General features: G+C 46.9%; 1 protein-coding gene across 1 annotated transcript in view; it reads right to left on the reverse strand.

Annotated features, from left to right (window-relative positions):
* Positions 1-22890, reverse strand: part of CARS1 (cysteinyl-tRNA synthetase 1) — a gene marked incomplete in the record, with an annotated part of 92562 nt that overhangs the window by 34481 nt on the left and 35191 nt on the right. Inside the window, 9 exon segments of the mRNA XM_014590847.2 lie at positions 8656-8737; positions 11492-11560; positions 14032-14221; positions 14449-14546; positions 14972-15075; positions 15165-15294; positions 15606-15734; positions 16362-16474; positions 22172-22293. Of these exon segments, the coding sequence (XP_014446333.1) occupies positions 8656-8737; positions 11492-11560; positions 14032-14221; positions 14449-14546; positions 14972-15075; positions 15165-15294; positions 15606-15734; positions 16362-16474; positions 22172-22293 (1037 nt within the window).

The raw sequence follows: 22890 nt of genomic DNA on the forward strand, positions 1-22890 counted from the left end.
CCGGGACGCGAACCGCGGTCAACTACGTGGGAGTCCAGCGACATAGCCATTACGCTAACTGCTGGTTCCCAGTAGTTTGAAATTTTGAAAGTTGTTTATTTATTTTTTTGGAGCGATTTTTGCTATAGGGTGCGTGCACTCACTATCTTGGGCATGCATGCATATGCAACCGGCGAGAGTTTAAGCCACCAGGTCCAGGCCTCGAACCCTGGTCGACTACATGGGAGTCCAGCGAGATAACCATTATGCTAAGTGCTGGTCCCCAAAGTTGCTTATTAACTGTCAAGAACTGTGGAGTATGAGTAAAAATTTTTTGATATGTAAATGTTTGAGGAAAAATGTAAAATAAATAAATGGGAAAAAAGTAAAATAAATAAATAATAAAAAGATAAATAAAATTAACTAAAAACAATTTAAAAAAAAGGGGGGGGGAGCAACCCATTTTCCAGGACGCTTCCCTTCTTGGGAGCTCTGTTTTTCCTTCCCTCTTTTTTAATAATAAATTCCCCACTTTGCTAATAAACTCCACGCTTTGCTATACCTACTCCCTGTGTCCATGACTCTAATTCTTCCTGAGAAGAAACCGTGTCTCACTGTGAGTATGGGCCTGATCACCCCTGTGCCCCCACGTTCCTGCATCATATTTTGGTGCACTGGCCAAGAAACATCGAGCCTCCACATTTTCACATCAGAATGGTAAGTAATACAGACTTTCTATCCTTTTTTTTGGACACTCTTGTCCCCCTAGAAACTAGCTTTATCAGGTGAAATTACTGGGCATCGGACAGTCATGTAAAAACCATTAGGGTGACTGCCAGTCTACAAGACTCTGATGTGAGGCTGGCTGGGAAATAGTCAATCCCTCAGCATCATCAAAATGTTGAGAATGTTGGCTGTTTTGTGACTTGGTTGTCATTTCAGGAATCTTAACCTTCACCGGGAAGGAGAATGTTCCTGGGGCAATTGATGGTGCATGCCAGGGTGACTCTCTGGTGTATTCTGAAGGCCCTGAGAATTTGAAGCCATTCCCCATAGCCCAGCTGGGTGACAGGGTGGATTCCTTTCTTCCCTTTTCTTCAGACTTTTTCTCTTCTCCACTAACAAGAGAGTGATACTATCCAGGAGCTTGCTAGGATGCATTAAAGAAAGTTAAGCTGCTCTATGCTCTGCTGGCCTACAGGGTACTGTTGAGAGGGAGAAACTGAATGTCTCTGAGCAACTAAAGGCATTGCCCAGGGCCACTACCTGGGGGCGCTGGAAGGCTCTGAGGTTCTCCCCACTGCTAGACTGAGTGTCAGAAAGAGTTCCCCTGCTCTCTCACTCTCAAGCCCAGAGTCCTTCTTCTTCTTCATGTGGGTCTAGTCAAAAATGAGCAGAAGATCCTTTTTCTCTATGGGTTCTAAAGTCTGCTGAACAACCCTCCTTTATCTCCCTCATACTGATCAACCAGTACTCAGAAAGAGCAAACTATGCCTTGGGCAAAATAATTAGGACTCCTTTACCTTCAGCATCCAATGTGGTATAAATGTACTTGACATTGTTGAGAGGATCACATAATATTGCCCTTGAGGGACCAGAAGTTGGCATAATGGCTATGTCGCTGGACTCCCATGTAGTCAACTGCGGTTTGAGTCCCGGACCCGGTGGCTTAAACGCATGCCGGGTGCGTGTGCGTGTGCACCCAAGATCCCAAGAGAAGAATGGAGGAGAAGGGATTGTGGCGTGGCCATCCCCCCTCGGGGGTGATTTCTCGCTTTCTGTCTCTGTCTCTGTCTTTCTGGCGAGCGCACGTGCTCTATAGCAAAAACCTCTCCAAGAAAAAAAGTAAGAAAATATTGCTCTTGCTAGGCCGGTTTTCCTCTTCATTCCTCTGACAGAAATAGAAAGTTATTTATTGGCCCTTTGAGGACACCTGCTTAATTGCTCTTTTCCTTGGTCCCCACGCCACAGTGTTCTATAACACCTAATAAATAAATTCTCACTGGATTTGGGATGCATTCTAAGCATGTTCTAAGTTAGCAAGTCTCTTGATTTAGATCCCAAATCATAGTATGGATAGGAAGTGCAAGGAGTAGGGACAGAGTGGATATAGGGTTATATGTAAATGTGACCATTAAAAATATAAGACATCTGATTATGAGTTTGATGACAAATACGGTCACCATCAACAAACAGCTCCTGGGCCAAATGTGAAACTTAACCTGGGGCCCTAGAGACTCCCCCTGTTCCCTCCTTGGCTCTAATCTCTCTTAGGAAAATGATGGCCCTTTTTGCTGAAACTTTACAATTTCATTTACAGAAATTTTATAACTGGGTAGGGATGTCCACAGGCCATACTTTAGTCCATTCTAAATGGAGAATAAATCAAATCTCCATTTAAAAAGAACCTAAAAATTTTTCCTTTCCCATTTGTCCCTCTCTTAGATATCCAAAATCAATGGATGGAACCTGGTCCTCAAGTCTTGGCCACTAATCTACTTATCTATGTTAACCAGGCCACCTCCCCTCTAGATGCACTGAGCCGAGCTCTCAGCTCTCTGTGGCTGCCATTCGAATTCTTTTCTCAGTTACTCCACCTTGAGACAGGTCTTGATAATGTCCACTCCCAATTTCAGCTAGAAGTATAATATACAGTTAGTTAGTCATGAGCGGGCAGCCCTAAGAGAAAAGCAAAAGGCTCACCTAGCCCCGGGCGCCAGGAAGGCAAGGCAATTTGCCATCTTCCTTCCTTGGGGCTTAAGCATACAGGGATGATTCATAGATTTTTCTCTTATCAAAAAGACCCAAGCAAGGGGGGACCAGCAGTTAGCATAATGGCTATGTCGCTGGACTCCCACATAGTTGACCACGGTTCGCGTCCCGGACCCGGTGGCCTAAAACTCACGTCGGGTGCATGTGCGTGCGTGCCCAAGATCCCGAGAGGAGAATGGAGGAGAAGGGATTGCGACGTGGCCATGCACTTTCTGTCTCTGTCTTTCTGGTGAGTACACGTGCCCTACAGCAAAAACCTCTCAAAAAAAAAAAAAAGAAAGAAAGAAAAAAGACCCAAGCAAGCATTTTGGTCAACACCCTAATCCCCAAGTAAGCATTTTGGTCAATGCCCTAATTCCCACTAGGTTGACGCCCTAATTTCCACTATGAGGATGAATTAATTAGGCAGTCTAATTAAACAACCTGGCTCACACTGGGCATGAGCAATAAGGTTATCAAATTCCTCATTCCTTACCTGAGAGAAGTGTGCAATTGCAGGAGAAAAATGCGCGGATTCTAACTCAAACGAAGGACATAGGTGATATGACAGACCTCCCACCAATAAATATTCATGATCACCTCTAGTAATAAAAGTAACAGTTAACCATTATCAAGCGCAGTTGCCACCTGGCAATCTGCCTGCCCAAGAGCCTTTTGGGTGTACTTTCCTTTCTTTCCTATTAAACCTTCTTTTCTACCTACTTCATTCGTGGTTGAGGTTTCATTTTGTACTTAGGGACAGAGCTCTAATTTTAGTGATCTGGACCCAAAGAACCAAGGACTTCACACCGCAGCTCCACATTCTCCCATTCGTTAATAGTAGCTCAGGAAACATTTAGGGGAGGACCTAGTTGGTGGAGAATAATTGCTTCTTCTTTGGAACAGTTTCCCTCTTAGCTTTACTATTCTCCTTAGAATAAATGGGAAAAGTGATGAGAACATTTGCCCGAAACCACCTAGCACATTGGACAGACTCATGGAAGATGTTGAGAACCCTTATATTCAAGCCTCTTGGGTTCTCTGTGACAATTCGGTTCTGTGGTAGGTAGGTAGTTAGTCATGAGCAGGCAGCCCTAAGAGAAAAGCGAAAGGGCATTTTGGTCAACACTCTAAGTCCCACTAGGTCAATGCCCTAATTCTCACTAGGGCGATAAACTAATTAGGCAGTTTAACTAAAACAACCTGGCTCACATTGGGCGCGTGCAATTAAGTAATCAAATTGCTCATTCTTTACCTGTGAGAAAAGTACTAAGTGCAAGAGAAAACGTGCAGATTCGAATTCAAAGGACATAGGTAGTGTAACAGACCTCCCACCAATGAATATTCCTGACCTCTAGGAATAAAAATAACGATTAACCAGTATCAAATGCGGTTGCCACCTGGCAATCTGCCCACCCAAGAGTCTTCTGGGTGTACTTTCCTTTCTATCCTATTAAATCTTTTCTACCTACTTCATTTGTGGTTGAGGTTTCATTTTGTACCTAAGGACAGATCTCTAATTTTAGTGATCTGGTCCCAAAGAACCAAGGACTTCACAATACAGCTCGACATTTTCCCATCTGTTAACAGTTCTATGCACTAAATGTCAGATAGAACCTTCCTATTGTCCTTATTAACAGAAAGACACCCTCAACCTGTGTCTCTAGCTTCTCACCCCTGAAAAAAAAAAATCCTAACATGTTATGTCTTTAAGGAAATTCAAAAAGAGGATGTACTCTTACAAGTACAGGCTTCTGATAATCTAATCACTTGACTAGGAAAACATTTCCATTTTCCATGGAGAAACTAATCAATTTTCTAATCTGCTAAGCCAACCATTAAGCAAAACTGAAATTAACCAAAAACAAGGAAATGGTTGACAGAATTGCATGCTAAGTCACCAATACAAAAACTGATATAAAAGGATGTAAACACAATGTTAAACATGTACTTGTGGAGAGCAAGGCCACCTGCTTCTTCCTGAGTCCTTTTTTTTTTGGGGGGGGGAGGTTTTTGCTATAGGGTGTATACGCTCACCACAAAGACAGAGAGAGACAGAGAGACAGAAAGTGAGAAATCACCCCCGGAGGGATGGCCACACCACAATCCCTTCTCCTCCATTCTCTCGGGATCTTGGGCATGCACGCACACGCGCCCGGCGTGAGTTTAAGCCACCGGGTCTGGGACTTGATCTGCGGTTGACTACGTGGGAGTCCAGTGACATAGCCATTATGCTATCTGCTGGTCCCCAGGTTGTTTCTAAAAGTACAATCATAAGAAAAAGAAACAAGGGAAAATAATAGCAAGCAAAAGCACTGTAGAAAGAAGGCTACAGTGGTAAAAATATAGTTTTAGTAAAAAGGTTAAAAGGGAAGGTTTTAACACAGAAAGTATTTTGTATGGTGAAGTTTTTGTCTTTAGGAAAATGGCTAAAGTAAAGAAAAAGGACAGAAACTGCAAGTTTACAGCATGCTGTTGAAGGTTTCAGTCCTGTTGGAAGAGTCTTATGAGGTCCTTAGGGCAGTCAAATATGTAGAGAGAGAAAATGAACGGTGGGTTCCAGGGCCTGAGGGAGGGGATGGAATATTAGTGTTTAATGGAGACAGAATTACAGGTTGGAAAGGTGAGAAATTTCTGGAGCTAGACAGTGGTGATGGTTGCACAACAAAGTGAATGCCACTAAACTGTTCACTTAAAAGTGGTTAAGATGGGGGGGACCAGCAGTTGGTGTAATGGCTATGTCGCTAAACTCCCATGTGGTCGATCACAATTTGAGTCCCAGACCCGGTGGCTTAAACTCACGCCGGGTGTGTGTGCGTGCATGCCCAAGATCTCAAGAGGAGAATGGAGGAGAAGGGACTGTGGTGTGGCCATCCTCCCTGGGGGAGTGGGGTGATTTCTTGCTTTCTGTCTCTCTGTCTTTCTGGTGAGCACACGCGCCCTATAGCAAAAACCTCTCCAAACAAAATAAATAAAAAAGTGGTTAAGATGGGAATTTTCATACTATGTGTTTAGCACAACTACAATAAACAAAATGTGCTGAGAAAATGGCATCATGCCCTCAGTGGCAGGAGCACCGTGCTGAGCCCCAACTCATCCATCTAACTAGTGGCAGTTCCTGCCCTTTACACCTCTTCCCAACATCTCTTGCCTCTTCTGGTCAAACACCTGTACTCCACTGCCCTCTATGCTAGGCCTGTGTGCTCTGCCCAGCTGGACCATGGGTATCTCCTTACTCACATCATGGAGGACCTGGCCTGGCTGGGCAGATACCAGCTGAACCGTGGGCCTGCCCTGGAGCTTGCTACTTGCTCTCTATCCCTCCTCAGCCAGTCCAAGGCCACACGAACAGTCAGGAGGGGACAGCAGTGAACAACCTCTAGAAGTCAGTATGTGCTTCCACTGTGGGGAGGGGAGAGTGTGGGGCAGAGCTGTGTCTAACATGCTGCCTCCAGGCCCAAAGGTTTTGCAATAAACAGCTGAGGTCTGGACAGTGCCAGGGTTTCTGGCTGAGGTAAAAGGCCCTCATGCCCACAGGAACACATGGGGTAGACAGTGTTGTAATTACCATCATCCTAACCTGTGCCCACATAGCTCCAAGCAAAATAAACAAAACAAAACAAAAGAAAACAAAGGGAAAAATAAGCAAACAAAAAGTCATACCAGGGCTGCTTCATGGCCTAATGGTTGAGGGAGCTCAATCCCACATAGCCAACTGTGTGGTTGAGCCCCAGCCCTGGTAGCTTGAAAAACCAAGCATGCATGCGTGCGTGCATGCATGAGTGTGTGCATGCATGCATGAGTACGTGCATCACTCCCAAATCCTAACAGGTTGGAGAAACGGACCCTTTGTATGTGTGGGGTGCTTTTTCCTTTTCCCTTCCCCCTCTCTCTCACTCTGGAGAATGCAAGCACCCACTAGAAAACTAAAACGTAAAAATAAATTTGAGAAAAGAAAAACCAAACTACTTCCAAGGCCAGTCAACTGCTGCTATTCTTGACTGGTGCTGGCCTGAGTAAGCCCTTGCCCTGATCAGTGCCGCTATAAAGGAACTCAAGCCTGTCAGTCCCCTTTCAGGGCCCTTCCGGCCTACCCACATTCCTCCCAGGGCTGTGGCATGCCACAGGAGCCAATGCCATTTGCATGCCACCCTGGGCGACCACAGCTGGCCTGGAGCCTGGCTTGGCTTCCCAGCTGTTTGACAGGCAGGAGGAAATGCAGAGGCTGCTTCTCAGAATGGCTACCCCCAGCCCAGGACCTCAGTGGTACCGCTAAAGCTGGTGCTGCCCAAATTGTTGGAGAACCCTGTACTGACCCGAGATGGGGCAATCCAGGCTTTTCCAGTTTGGTTCGAGTGATCTATAATAAAACGCTGATAGGCCTCAGACGTGAGAGGGAGGGGACCATGCTTACTCATTCGGACAAAAATGCCAGACACTGTCCTTAACGGCTCAGCAGACCAGGAACGGGAGCATGAGCAGTGGGGCAGTCGTGAAGCCCAGCCCTCCCTCTTCTTTCACACCGGGCACTTCACCCCCAGCCTGTGGAGTACTGGGCATAGGCTCCTCATGGGCCTGAGGTCTGTTCTTGCCTTCTTGCTCTGCCGTCCCCTCCCTGGAACAGGGACCCCTCCTTGACCACCCTCACCCAGCCAGGCCTGCCTCTCCTCAAGGCACAGCAACTCCCACAGGCTGCTCTGGGCTCTCCGCCTGCTCCACCTCCAGCATGCCCCCCTGATGGGGTGTGCACAGATGGGGGTGAGATAGACTCCAGGGGGGACTTCACACCATGCCGTGGCCCTTCAGAGCAGGAGCATGGCGCAGCAGGTGCTGGGGCGGCACTGACCCCCAGCATGACCCTGGTCAAGGTCTCTAACACTCGGGGCTTTACTTTCTATAAAATCGTGAGGGCTAAGTGAGGCAATGTGAAGAAAGCCCAGTACATTCTAAGCACTCAGTACACAACAGCAGTGGTGCTTTACCTCCTTGGTTCAGAACAGCTGAGAGTAAGAAGAAACACAGTGGCCTGACGCTGGTCACTGAGATGTTTAATCATTTCTTTTTTAAAAGAATAATTCAATTAATAATAATAGTTGTTATTATTTTTAGTTTGACAAGAGAGAGACAGAGAAGGAGCGAGAAAATGAGAAAGTAAGAGAACCACACTGCCAGGTCCAGGTTTTGAACCTTGGTCGGCCGTGTGGGAGTCTAGCACCCAACCACCATGCCACCTGCCAGCCTCAAGATGTTTAATGATTTCTAAACACTACCCAAAACATCCAAATGTTCAGATCTAGCATTTTCCAAGTCGTAAACAGCACACACCGCAGGAACATTAGAGGATGATGGCTGCGACAGACAGTGAGGTGCTGCTGGGTGAGCCCCAAGTTCCAGGCATTCACCCTGCACGCTGTGAGCAGAGTGGGAACTCTGGGAGCTCCAGTTCCCCAGCAGAAGGCTCTCTCGGCCATGTGGCTTGGTTCTGCAGCAGGACAAGTCATACTTCAGTATGCCCAGCCTGAGGGTCACCCAGAGCAAAAATAAGCCACCAGGCAGGCCAAAGGGCAGGTCAGAGGGCCTTGTGCTCTGTGTCTCCTCAGGGAACAAGGCGAAGAAACCCAGCCTGTTCCATGGCATCTTGTGTCCCAGATCCTGGCCCCAGCCTTTTGCCTCCACCTGGCTGTTCCAAGTCAAAGTTCTCAACTAAAGCCATCCTGCCTGCAGAGGACATCACAGTTGTCACGACCAAGGTGTGTTGGCACTAACAGGACCTACTGGGCCAGGCCTAGGGTGCTGTCTAGCCTCCCATAGTGCATACAACAGCCCCACGGAGGGAACAACATGGTTCTGGAGGTTCACAGCCCTGAGCCTGTGAACCCAGTGACCGTGAGTGACTCCTACGCTCGTGGAGTGATAGGTCCTCACCTTTTTTTTCTCGGGCAATCTTCCTCACTCCTTCTCTGAATTCTGACAACACCTGAAGGTAGGGCATGACTGTGGCCTCGAGCTGTGGAGAGAATAATTTTGTTTCACTGAGAGGAGCTCACCCCTGACATTTATAACTGAACAATAGTTCAGAAGACAGATCACAGGGCAGGGACCAACGAGGGCACTGCTGCTATGACCAGTGTTCCAGAGCACCCTCGTCAGACACCCTCATCCCTAACACACCGTCTCTCCTAGGTATGCAAGTCTCATGGACTTAGGGGCTTCCAGCATAGACGGCAGAAAGCAAGCTTCCTTTTCTACCTTCACCAGGATCAGCTCATTAGCCACTTTGTCCTATTACTGACATGACATGCCTTTTTTTTTTTTTTTTTTGAGAGATCTTTTCGCATGCACTCGCCAGAAAGACAGAGAGAGACAGAGATACAGAAAGCGAGAAACCACCCTCCCTTCCAGGGGGATGGCCACGCCGCAATCCCTTCTCCTCCATTTTTCTCTTGGGATCTTGGGCACGCACGTACATGTGCCTGGTGTGAGTTTAAGCCACCAGGTCTGGGACTCAAACCACGGTCAGCTACATGGGAGTTCAGTGACATAGCCATTATGCTAACTGCTGGTCCCCCTAAATAAATCATTCTTTAAAAAAAATAATGCAGAAGCTGGCCAGGTTGATGAGCGCTTTAGTCTAAGTTAAACTTCTCCAGGCCCAATCTTGCATCTGGGTTGAGGATGCCTCCTTTAAAGTGGGAACTGTGACTTCAACGGTGGTTTTAGATCTTTATCTCCACCTAGAGAAGCCTTGGTGCAGGAGGGAGGAAGGAAGATGGTCATTCTACTGCCATCCTCAGCCCCAACAGTGATTGAGGGGGACTCCCAGGACAGACACAGGGATCTGTTTCAAGGTTGCCAGGGGTTGCCAACATCCTCCAGTGATCTAGCCGACCATATTAGGATAAACAGTCAAGTGGTCAATACTGAAGTGGTTCTAGACTTGGAAGCATCCTCTCCTGCTCCTAAACAATTTGGATTTCAAAGTTACTCCATGAACTTCAAACGGCCATGAATTGTGGGTCACATGATGTTTAGCCAAGCAGGCCTGCCACACTCACCATGGCTGCTTATTCCCAATTAGCTAATTTCAAAGGGAAGTTGGGAAATGTCTATACCATGTTTGAGGTACCCCCCCCCCTCCAGTCATAGCAGCATTTAAGATGAAAAACATTTTCTTAAGTTCAAAGTGAGACTGACTTTAACCTTAGAGGTATGCTTTTGGTTTTTGTTTTTAAAGAAAATAAGTATTATTTGCACAAGAGAAGAAAGAAACTATGTGGGTTTTCTTCCTAAAAAGCACCACAGAGAGTTGGTGCATTTCAAGGTCTGAAACATATGGCACTGGCTCACTCTAAGGCGAGCAAGAGGCATGGGCGTGTGGGCAAGGAGCCCTAGCACGGCTGCTCTCAAAGCAGACAGACCGCTTCCTCTTTGAGAAGCGACTAGGGGGTGGTGTGGGACACACGCAGCTGTGAGCTCCCTCTGCAGGGAGCACGTCGCACAGCTCAACATTAGGAAACAACTTTTTTTTTTTTTTTTAAGAGATTTTCACTGTAGGGCGCGTGCGCTCGCCAGACAGACAGAGACATAGAGACAGAAAGCGAGAAATCACCCCCCAGGGGGGATGGTCACGCCGCAATCCCTTCTCCTCCATTCTCCTCTCGGGATCTTGGGCACTCACGCACATGCGCCCGGCGTGAGCTTTAAGCCACCAGGTCCGGGACACGAACCGCAGTCGACTACGTGGGAGTCCAATGACACAGCCATTACGCTAACTGCTGGTTCCCAGGAAACAACTTTAAAGAGGGCTTGCCTTTCTACTTTGTACTAAGCTCCTGCCTTTATTAAAATAATGGCTGTTATATTTAAATATTTATGCATGCGTTTTAACCAATTAAAGAGCATTCTTGACAGGGGAGGAGTGTGCAAATCTGCCTTAAAGAGGCCTGATGTGCACTCGGCGAGCGGACTGTGGAACATGACTGGGGCAGAGGGGCCAAAAGTGGACAGCTGTGGCTGTTCCAGACGGAGTTCTCACATGTGCAGACCCATTAGCCAGAGGGTGCTACGTGGCGGCCACCTCCTGACCTCCGTGATAACCGCTGGACAAGATGGACCCTGGGCTCAGAGTCAGTACTGGACCTGTCTGACTGCCCCATGGAACAGAGGCTGGCAGTGCGGCGTTACCCAGTCAGCATATACTCCGTGCTGTCTGTACACCTGGCCTTTCTGTGAAGCATCTACTGATATGGTCACATACAGGATGACATCTGAAAATGAGAGTACACGATGCCAGGCAGCTGAGGTGTAATCAAGGGCCAAGAAACAACCCTGCTGGTCAGGGGTCCTGAGACAGAACTATGACAGCCACAGCAGCAAAAGTGCCCCCAACGAACAGTCAGTGCCCAAGGCCATCGTAGCTGAGGCTGACCTTCCACGTCCTGGAGGGACAGCCTGACCATTCCTGATGCTCTCAGAGGCAGATCTGAAACTCGACCGAAAGGCTCAATCTGAAAGGGTCTGGCATGGGAGGGATCCAGTGCATCTCCAAATGTCCAAGCCATTGTTACAGGAGGGGTGAGACTCCTGTGGCGTTTCACGGGAACAGGAGTTGGGGGAGGCAGGTATGGACAGTGGAGGCGGTCTCACAGTGGACACCATGGAAGGTGGCTTTGAGGTATGTCCACCAGGCAGGCTCAGGGGAGGCTGTGGCTGACCTGAGGCCCTGGAGAGAGGTCTTCAGGACCCAGACATGTCTACTCACATTCAGGCTGGTTCCAGGTCCTCCGACTGGGAAACCCAGGGTGCTTTCCTCTTCTATGGCCCCAAAGATCTAGGAAAAGAAACAGACAGGACTGGAACCACGTGCAAGGTGAAGAAGTCCAGAGATGCAGCACACAGCACGCAGGCAGCGAACTGTGCCCCAACACTCCCGGAAAGGGCAGTACAGGGAAGTCCTTCTGGGTGGGCCGTCATGACCAAGGAAAGGATGAAAAAGAGCAGTTCCACGTATCCCAGAAACTCAAGTCTGGGGGGTGCCTAACAACTAGGAGCCAGAGGTGAGGTGGGTGAGGAGCCCTAAGGCCCAGCTGCTCTCAGGAGAGCTGGCTTCACGGCGCAGTGGTTTTGTACGAGAAACAAATCTATATCAGAGTTAAGGCCTCGTTGCTTCCAGATGGAAGTAGTAAAAACTGAGACAAAGATAAGAAACAGCTCAGAGTAAGGAACAGCTATATAAACACTCCCCCGGGTTTTTTTTTTTTTTTTTCCTTTCAAAAAAAATTGCCAAAGAGCACATGTGCTCAGCAGAGAGAGAAAATAGAGAAAGACTATCCTCCAGAGGGATGTGGTCATGCTACGTCCCATCTCCTTCATTCCTCCATCCCGTTGGGATTTTGAGCACTTGTACACGTGAGTCTGGCGTGCTTCTCAAGCCCCCAAGGCCAGGATACAAACCATGGTTGGTCATGTGGAATCTGGCTCCCTTAACCACTAGGTACAGGACCAAACCTCTTTCTTTTATTAAAAAAAAATGTTCTCCCTTCTCCATAAGTGAGAGAAACAGAGAGAGAGACAGAGAGACAGAGAGAGTACCCCAAATGGGCTCTCGTGTTGCTATCCATGCCAGTTACCCCTGGGTTACGGCCACACATGTACCTGGTATACTCAGGGAGGTCTCCAGACACGAGCCTGGAACCTCCCATGTGGGTCAGCCCTACAGAGCACTGCTCTATTGCCATGCTCCCTCCCAGTCCCCTGAATTGGTTTTATTTCTTTTCTTTTCTGTTAAGTTGCCAGAGAGAAAGAGAGTGCTAAGAAAGTAGCCCCAGTAGACGTGGTATGCTGCAATCCTTTTTCCTTCATTTTTCCCTCCTATCAGGACTTTGGGCATCACATACACATGCCCAGTGTGTTTACCATGCTGCTGGAGCTGGGATTCAAACCATGGTCAGCCCTATGACTCTGGCTCCCTTAACCACCGCACTACGGGGCTAGCTCTGCATTTTATTTCTTTTTAAAATTTTGTTATAGGGCATGTGTGCTTGCTGAAGAAGGAGAGAGAAAGAGAGAGGGGGAGAGGAAAAGTAGGGGAGAGAGACAGAGAAAGTGGGAAAGCACTTCCTCAGGAGGGATGGCCACACTAATTCCTTCTCCTTCATTCCCCCCTCAGGATTTTGGGAATGCATACATACATGCCTAGCATGTTTACTTTTCTTTTTTTTTTTTATAATTTTAAATTTTATTTATTTACTTATTTTAATCTGACGAGAGAGAGAAGTGAAAGTGAGAAAGCAAGCCACCAGGTCCAGGATTCGAACTGTGGTTGGCCATGTGGGTATGTCTAGCACCTTAACCACCATGCCACCTGCTGGCCCCATTTTTTTTTTTTTAAAGAATAATTAATTTAATTTTACTTGCTATTATTATTTATTTTTTAAATTTGACCAGACAGAGACAGAAAGAGAGAAAGAGAAAGTGAGAAAGCAAGTTGCCAGGTTTGGGACTCAAACCGCAGTCGACCACATGGGATTCCAGCACCCTAAACACCTGCTGGCCCTGTCTAGCATGTTTTTTAAACCACCAGGTCCAAGACTTGAACAGTACAGTTGACTATGTAGGATTCAGCTACTTATCCACCATACTACCAGCTAGCCCAGGTTTTCTTTTTTCTTTCTTTCTTTTTTACTTTTCTTTTTTTAAAGAATTATTTAGTTCATTTTATTTATTCATTCATTTATCTTAATTTGACCAGAGAAAGAGACACACAGAGCGAAGGAAAGCGAGAAAGCAAATCACCAGGTTCAGGACTCAAACCGTGATCGGTCATGTGGGAAAGTCCAGAGCCTTAACTATCACACCACCTGCTGGCCCGGCCCAGGTTTTCTTTCTTTCTTTCTTTTTTTTTTAAATAAAGTTCTTGGTCTATTTATTTGTTTATTTTTAAATTAGTTTTTATTTAACTTTATTTATCATATTACTATTATTATTTTAATTTGAGAGAGAGAGACACACAGAGAAAGAGAGAGAAAGCAAGAAAGCAAGCCGCTAGGTCTGGGACTCGAACCATGTTTGGCCACGTGGGAGTCCAGCACCTTTAACCACCACACCACCTGCAGGCCCCCCAGGTTTTAATTTTAACACACAAAAAGGTACAGCAGAAATGAAAGAGAACAGAAACATCTCTCAGCTTCTCCGAGGCTGCTGGGCACTATGCAGCAGATCTGGGACCACTCATTATTACTGGGTCTATCACCCATGTCTGCACAGGCGGAGGGACTGTGTGTATCTGGGGACCCGGCTCACCTTCAGCATGTGGGTGAGGTACAGAGCGATGTTCTCCAACAGAGCCCGGTTCGGCCTCCTCCTCGCGGCCTTCCTGGTCGCCATGTAGAGGTTGCACTGACTGACCAAGGCCCGCATTTCTTCCATGACGGTGCGGGTGTCAACATTGTCACAGAGGGCTTCGTGAACTGCCATCTTCTTGTCATAAAAGCTGAGTGACAAAGAGGAAGATAGTGAATAACAGTCAGACCTGATGACATGCTATAGAAATTCTCCACAAAGTTCAACCACTGGCAAGCGCGGCATCTTCTGAGTTTTACACAGTTGCACCAGCCTGCTCCCCAGCTGCCCAGGACACAGAGCCTGGGGGGGCAAGACTTAAGACTGACATAGGTTCTGGGCATGCTCACAGACCCCAGAGAAAAGGCTCCACCTTACTTCTTATTCAGTTCCGCTTCTTCCTCTTCCCACTTCTCAAACTGACCAGTGATATCAACAGGAGCACGAAGGATGTCTTTCACATTTAAGAAAAACTCCTAAGGTTAGAGAATTCAGTTTAATAGCATGTAGGCAACTTTTCCATCCGAAAATAGCTGATGAACTGTTCTACTGATATGACTTGACTTTAGGTAAAATCTGTAAAAACAAAATGCATTGACATTTCACACGGTGGTCAAAAAGTGAAAGATCGTTCTCCAAGATAGAGTATGTTCCTATTATAGCTTTCGACACACTTATTCAGTAGCCAGTACAAGTCAGAGTGCCATGTACACATGTAAGCAAGAGTGAGGCCTCCTTAAAGCCCAGCAAGTGGTCAGACACATCAGAGTAGTGGCACTAAGCTTCCCACCCTCATCCTAGTCTCTGTCAGAGGAAGCGGGGGGGAGGTTCACCCCTACAGTGACCCTTGGGCACCACCATGCTAGTGGTGGCTCTTCCACTGGCCACCGAGAGAACTCACGTTCATGAACTTCTCATACTGGAGCGCTGACTCCATAGTATTGCTTGAGTAATCCAGCGTGTCCTTCCAAGAGTGCATCAGGAAGGCCAGTCGCAACTGCCGTGCTGCGGGAGAAAACAGGACAGCAAAGTGCTCACTCTCCAGAGCGGACCTACAAGAAGACACCTGAGAATCCTTGGGAGACGTCATTTACCTGAATGCTTTTTCAAGGCATCTTTAATGGTGATGAAGTTTTTTAGCGACTTTGACATTTTGCAGCCTGCGATGGTCAGGTGGCCTGTGTGAAGGAAGTACCTGACCCAGCAGTCGTTCTCAAAGTAGGCCTGCAGAGAAAGAGAAGGATGGCAAATGCTGTGTTACTGGGACGGCCCCCTGCGGGAGGAAGCTGGATGCACTCCTGTCCCGATCGCCTGTACCATTCATGTGTCAGGACTACGTTTTCTAGATGGGGCTTGGAGAGATGGCCAGGGCTGATACGTCAGCAGATAACACAACTGGTTCAAATCCAGGCCTGACTGCTGCCAAAGGCCAGGTTGTCAGTGTGGGAAATCAGACTAAATGATAAGGGTTCATATCCCACCAACGAACCCTGAAACCCATCCCGTCTAAGAAGGTGACCTCTGTCTTCTCCTACCTCCGACTGCGCCAGCTCATTGTCATGGTGGGGGAACCGGAGGTCGAATCCTCCTCCGTGAATATCCATGGAGGCTCCCAGCAGGGTTCCCGCCATGGCTGAGCACTCGATGTGCCACCCCGGACGGCCCTGGAGAGAACCAAACAACCCATGACTGACCAACCCAACCGCTTGTCCTACATCCAGCATGCTAATGACCCTCATGCCCTCTGAACTGTATGTTAATGACCCTCAAGTCCTTCGAACTGTTTGGATAAGGTGTTAAATTCCACACAGGAAAGATTGAGGTCACTTTCTTTTATAAAGTTTAATGCCAGTCTCACATGAGTGAGGCTTTGCCGAGCTATGAATTACTCCCAGAAGCCCCTGTCCTCAACATCAGTAGGTAACCAAGCCTCCTTCCCATGGCACTCAGGGTCAGGACTATGGTTGCAGAGAATGTTAGAGGGCTGCCCCCTGACCCACTACATCCCCCAAGCTTGGAATACTCAACACACAGTAGCAGAACCTCAGAACTAGAGGCTTCGGAAATGGTCTAGTCAGATGCATCCCCCTTACAGACTAGAACACAGAAGTCTCAGGGAGGGACACGGTTTATCCTTAAGACCTGGAGGTCCCAGGCTGGCAACTCTGCACTACAGCAGCACTGGTTCTGGCTCAGTAACAACATCTTTCACATGTTGGATCGTGGGCATGGCTGGTGCCAACCGTGCCCCACCCCACTTCTCACCCAGGGCCCCTTGGCTGCTGGCTCACCTTTCCCCAGGGGCAAGGCCAGGATGGCTCTCCTGGCTTGGAGGCCTTCCACAGGGCGAAATCACTGGGAGAACGCTTCTCGCTCAGGCGGTCTGCTGAGATGCTCAGGTCACCTGTGAACAGGAAGGGACAGCCCGAAGTATCCACTCCAAGGCCATGCTCAATGTCTAGTGGCTAATCTTACTGATTTCTCTTCATTTGTTTGGTTCATTTATTTATTTATTTAATTATTATTTTTTAAAGGTTTTTGCCATAGGGTATGTGTGCTCACCAGAGAGAGACAGTAAGAGGGAAAGTAAGAAATCACCCCCAGGAAGGATGGCCACACCACAATCCCTTCTCCTGGGATTATGCACATGCATGCACATGTACCTGGCATGATTTTCAAACCATCAAGTCTAGAACTTGAACTACAATCGGCCACATAGGAGTCCATTACCTCAACCACTATGCCACATGCTGGCCCTAGCTCAAGCACTTTTTAAAGCTTAGTATGATTGGGGCCAGCAGACAGAGTGGTGGTTATGTCACTAGACTCCCACATAGCTGACTCCTGTTTGAGTACCAGACCCTGTGGTTCCAAAATCACACTGGATATTATATGTATGTATATGCCCAATACCCGAGGAGGAAAATGGAGGAGAAGGGATTGTGGCGTGGCCATCCCTCTGGAGAGTGATTTCTCACTTCCCCTCCCACTGTCTCTAACTCTCATTCTCTCTGGTGAGTTCATGCACCCTAAGGCAAAAACCTCTTCAAAAAATTTTCTTAAAAAAAAGCCTAATATGACCAGATTTTGGTGGTAACCCAGAGCCTACACTTACACTGTTCCTAAACTCTAGAGCACAGGCTCACATACCAGTGTCCAAGTAAACCCTCGGTGGCCTGAACCCACAGCTTTCTCAAGACGTTCTCCTCCCACAGCCTCCTCACATCTTTGACCTTCCACGTGTGTAGGATTATTGACAGCACACAATGGGGCACAGCTTAGGGACCCAGCACATGCAGGAAGGACCATTATGTCCAAGGCCCACACAGCCATCAGCTTGTGGGTTTCAAGAGGGCCAGTATAAGGACGTGATCAGTGGCTATGTGTCACTGCACGGAACCCAGAGGTGGTGGTGATGGGGGCTACTGCTCCTCCTGTACTCACAGGGGAAAAGAAACAGGTGAAGAGAACTAAGGAACAGCCCAGGAAGGCGAAAGGGAGCACGTCTTGGTGCAAGTCCAACTTCCTGGACCAAGCCCACAAGGACAAGCGGACTACGTCTTGCAGAAGGGGTGAGAAACAGCATTCTCGGTGAATTCCTTGCACTGACTCAGTGACATCCGTGCCAACTGGCACATGGGATCAAGATGGTGGGAGTCCCCAGAGGAGCAATGCAGTCATCACAGGAAATTTTTCTAGACTACACAGGTAGGACTGAAGGAAAATATTAGCTGCCTGAGCACAAAGACCTGAGAGTCATTCCAGCTGCCCCAGAGAGAATCTGCCTTTGTTGGTGAGCAGGGCAGAGCCGAGGCCTGCAGCTCCAGGGCATTGGGATAGGCCCCAAGCTAGTCTTGCTGGTCCCTGCATCCTTTCCTGGGACCTGGTATGAATGTCACCTTCTCCTAGGTGCAGCTGCCCCTTTGTGGAAAGCCCTGGAACTTTCCTCAAAGGCTTTTTTTTCTAGGGTTCTACAGTAACTCAGGAGCATCTTAAGGAGGTTACAAAGGCAGCACAACCTTTTCAGGTAACAAATTCAGTTTTTAGGTAACTCAGTAGGCAAGACAATTACACTACCCTGAGAAAGAGAGTTGAGAGGAAAAGCACTGTTAAAAGCATTTAAAAAAATTTTTATTTTTTTTTTTTAGATTTTTGCTATAGGATGTGTGCACTCACTGAAGAGAGACAGAGGGAAAGTGAGAAATCATTCCCCACGAGGATGGCCACACTGCAATCCTTTCTCTTCTCTTCTCCTCCTAGGATTTTGGACATGCACACACATGCGCCAGGTATTTTTCAGACCACTTGATCTCAGGGTCAAACCATGCAGTCACCCATGTGGGATCCAGCTGCCTTAACCACCATGCCATCTGATGGTCCCCTCTGAGCACTTTTTAAAACTCTACTGTATCTACAGTTATGTCCCATTTTCGTCCTGCGCACACATAGTTTTGCTATAGGATACATGAATTCGCTTGAAAAAGCGAAAGAAAAAGAAAGTGAGAAATCACTGCCCCACGGGGAGGGGGCTGCCATGCCACAACTCTTCTCCTCTAATCTCTTGGGACTTTAGGCACACACACACACACACACACACACACACACACACGTGCTCACAGTGTGCTTTCTCAAACTGGGTCCAGGACTTGAAACACACAGTCAGCGATGTGGGATTTAGCTGCCTTAACCACCACTCCACTTGGCTGGTCCAGTTCTATGTATCTATATATTAACATACACATGTGTGCGTGTATATATATATATATATATATATTTACATATAAAAATTTAAGAATTATATATTTTTATTTATTATTATATATTTTAAAAATCTGCTATAGGGCACGTGCACTCACTAGAGAGACATAGTGAAAGAGAAAGCAGCCAGGTCCAGGACTCGAACCATGGTTGGCTATGTAGAAGTCTAGCACCTTAACCACCATGCCACCTGCTTGCCCCCCTAATGTATTTTTGTCCTCTATTTTTATTAATTGACCTGCTAAAGTTTTTCTATTTTTTAAAGAATTATTTAACTTTGATTTATTTTTATTTACTTATTTATTTTAATTTGACAGGAGAGAGAGAGAGTGAGAGTGAGAGAAAGTGAGAAGGCAAGTCTCCAGATCTAGGACTTGAACCGCAGTTAGCCATGTGGAAGTTCAGCGCCCTCAACCACCATGCCACCTGCCGGCCCATTTTATTAAGCTTTTTAAATTTTTTTTAAAGAGATTTTTACGAGGCCAGTAGATAGCACAGCGGTTAAGGTGCTGGACTCCCACATGGCTGACCAAGATTCAAGTCCTGGACCTGGCAGCTTGCTTTTTCATTTTCCTTTCTTTCTCTGTCTGTCTCTCTCTCTCTGGTCAAATTAAAAATAGTAACAGTAATAAGAACAAATAAAATTTTCTTTTTTAAAAAAGACTCATGTGCTCACCAGAGAGATGAAGGGATGGGGGAATGACTATGCTGCAATCCCTTCTCCTCCATTCTCTTGGGATTTTGAGCATGTATGCACATGCATCCAGCTGAGTTTTAAGCTGCCTGGTCTGGAACTCGAACCACAGTTGATTATGTGGGAGTCTAGCAACTTAACCATTACGCTATCTGCTGGTCTCTTATTAATTTTTATGAAGAACAAACTTGGATTTTGAAATTATTTTGATTTCTTTAATTTTCCTTTATAAGAGAGAGAAAGAGAAAAGGAGAGGAAGAGTATTTTTGATACAGTCTTATAATCCTCCTGCCCCAGACCCCAATTAGCTAGGATTGCAGGTACCTCAGATGTCCCTTTAGTTTTTGATATCTATAATAATATAATTGCATTGTGAGCAGAGAAGGTGGTCTCCATGAAAACTATTCTTTTGAGACTTGGAGACTTTATTTTTGGTCTGGCATATGGTTCTGTGTGCTTATAAGGAATGGATGTTCTTGAAGTTAGTGTCAAGTTCTGACCTCTTAGACAAAGCCTGCTAGTTGTATTTCAGGTCTTTTGTACCCTCATTAATTCTTTTTTTTTTTTTTTTTTTTTTTTTAGAGAGAGATTTTTGCTATAAGGCATGTGCACTCAACGGAGACACAGAGAGAGACAGAGAGACAGAAAGCAAGAAATCATCCCCCAGGGGGGACAGCCACACTGCAGTCCCTTCTCTATTCTCCTTGGGATTTTGGGCACGCAAGCACGCACGCACGCACGCACACGTGCCCTAGGTCCGGAACTCCAACAATGGTCGGCTAAGTGGGAGTCCAGCAATGTAATCATCATGCCATTTGCTGGTCCCACCTTCATCAATTCCTAGCCTTTCTAACTTATTCATTTCAATCCATGAGCTCCCCCCTTATAAATATGGTGTGTCTATTTCTTTGGTGTTAGGATGTGGAAGCTCGTAGCTTCTGGTCTACTGAAGCCCACGACTAAGTCCTCTTTGGGGATAGGGTGCTTCATCGTCACAAACTCACCCTTTTACTCCTATGAATGTTGTAGCCTTCAATGCCATCGGGTCTGATATAAATGCTGTTAAATTGGGTTGGTCTACCCTTCTTTTCAATGTACCTGTATTGTCTTGTCTAGTTTCAGGTTTTGACAGTTCTTTAGAATAAAACTCCACAACTGAAATAATTTGATCCAAAACTATGAGCATTTTTATGCCCAAACTGCTTTCCAGAAACACTGGGGTGGGAGGAATATGGCATCAGTCTGAGCATGACAGCAGCCCCCACCGTGCAGGGATCACTGATGTATCAACCCTTAGGCTTTGTCTTATGGAATAAGCCTGGGAAAACACCTAGGAATGTGTTTTTCTACCTGGTCTAGAAAAACTCCAATGTCTGTATTTCAAGTAAGTGAGTTAGGGGGCTGGTTCCATGGCCTAGTGGTTAAAGGAACCAGATCCCATATGGCCAATCATGATGTTCAAGTTCCTGCTCTGGCAGCTTAAAAAACATGCCATATGCATGTGCATACATGCCCCAAATCCTGACAGGATAGAGAAATGGAGGAGAAAGGATTACAGCATGACCACACACAGTTGGGGGTGCTTTATCCTTCTTCCTCTCTGTCTTCCTGGTGAGCATATACAGATTAAAGAAAAAAAAGTATGGCTTAAGATGGCACAGGAACTGGAACCAGCAGTTGGTATAATGACTATGTCACTGGACTCCCATGTAGTCGACCGTGGTTCGAGTGCTAGAACCAGTGGCATAAACTCATACCAGGCACGTGTGCATGTGTACCCAAGGTCCCGAGAGGAGAATGGAGGAGAAGGGATTGCCATCCCCCCGGGGGGTGATTTCTCACTTTCTGTCTCTCTGTCTCTCTCTGTCTTTCTGGCAAGCACACGTGCCCTATAGCGAAAACCTCTCAATAAAAACCAACAAAACAAAACAAAACAAAAAACCAAAGATGGCACAGGAGCCAACGCCAAACAGGCATTGCTTGGCACACATGCCAGGTTCCCACAATCCACTCTAAACCTCTCATACTCAGCAGACACACACCAGCCCCCTGAATCAGAATACCACAACACATGTACACCTGTCAAGGCAGCACTGTATCAGGGCCGGCAGGTGGCGTTGCACTCCCACATGACTGACCACAGTTCAAGTCCCAGACCTGGTGGCTTGCTTTCTCACTTTCTTTCTCTCTCTCTGGTCAAATTAATAAAATAATAATAATGATGATAAATGAAATTAAATAAAACAATTCTTTGAAAAACCAGCACTATATCTACTCACCCTTGGGGGGTGATTTCTTGCTTTCTGTCTCTCTGTTTCTCTCTTCTGGCGAGCACATGCGCCCTCTAGCAAAAACCTCTCCAAAAAAAAACCTCCCACATTTCATGGTCTTAGTATAGAAAATTCCTGAATTTGTTTAGGTGGGAAGGCAGTGTCCCAGTTAATCTAAGTGATGGGCTTAGTGCGCCACGACCATGAGGGCTTCAACACTCAGACTGTGTACAAGTGGGAGAGCCCACCGCTTGCCTTTGGGACTCAAACCACAGTTGTCCATACGGGAGTCCAGTGTCATAACCATCATACCATCTGCTGGTCCCCACAATTTATCTTTTATTTACTCATTCATTCCTTTTTTTTTTTTTTTTTTTACCTTCCCCTTCTTGAAGAGCTTTCTGGTCTCCCACAGCTTCAGGCACCAGCTTCCCATAGGAGTGTTTCTCACTAGACGCAAACTTCACTGTGTCAAAGTAGACAGACCCATTTGACGCATAGCTGGAAAACAAAAAAGGAAATGGGCCCTTGGGTAGGATCTAACAGATCCAAAGACACTTCACAGGACAACAATCGAGAACTCCAAATGGGTTATACTGGGTTGTTGGGGAAGTCATGACACATTTACATAGAAAATAAAGAAAAATATGTCATGACTTTCCTGACGAACTAATAAAATTATAAAATCTGTGATTCTGTTCAGATCTCTGCTCCTTTCCACTCTCCATGGTGGCCATGCAAAGCCACGTCAGCCAAGAGAAGAGCTGAGTGGGGAGAAGGGTGGTCCTCACCCTAGAGGCAACTCCCGCCTGCCCCTTGCTCTGTGATGACACTGTTCTGCGGATGCCCTCAGCTCTCCTCACCTGCATGGCTCACCCATCCTTCTGACCCTAGGCTTGCCCATGCCCCACAGTCTGACGCACACATGCTGCCCTACAGTGACCTACGCAGGGAAAGTGAGGTGGTGTGATTGCTGATGAGCCTGAGTGGCTCCAGGTCTGTGTGCACATCACTCTCTCTCTTCCGCTCTCTCATCACTTCAGTCTGTGTGGTTCTTGCCCAACTCTCCAGTTCTCCTGGAGCAGGGGAGCAGCACAC

The sequence above is a fragment of the Tupaia chinensis genome, unplaced genomic scaffold (assembly GCF_000334495.1).
Source record: "Tupaia chinensis unplaced genomic scaffold, TupChi_1.0 Scaffold000047_1, whole genome shotgun sequence".
Lineage (NCBI taxonomy): Eukaryota > Metazoa > Chordata > Mammalia > Scandentia > Tupaiidae > Tupaia > Tupaia belangeri.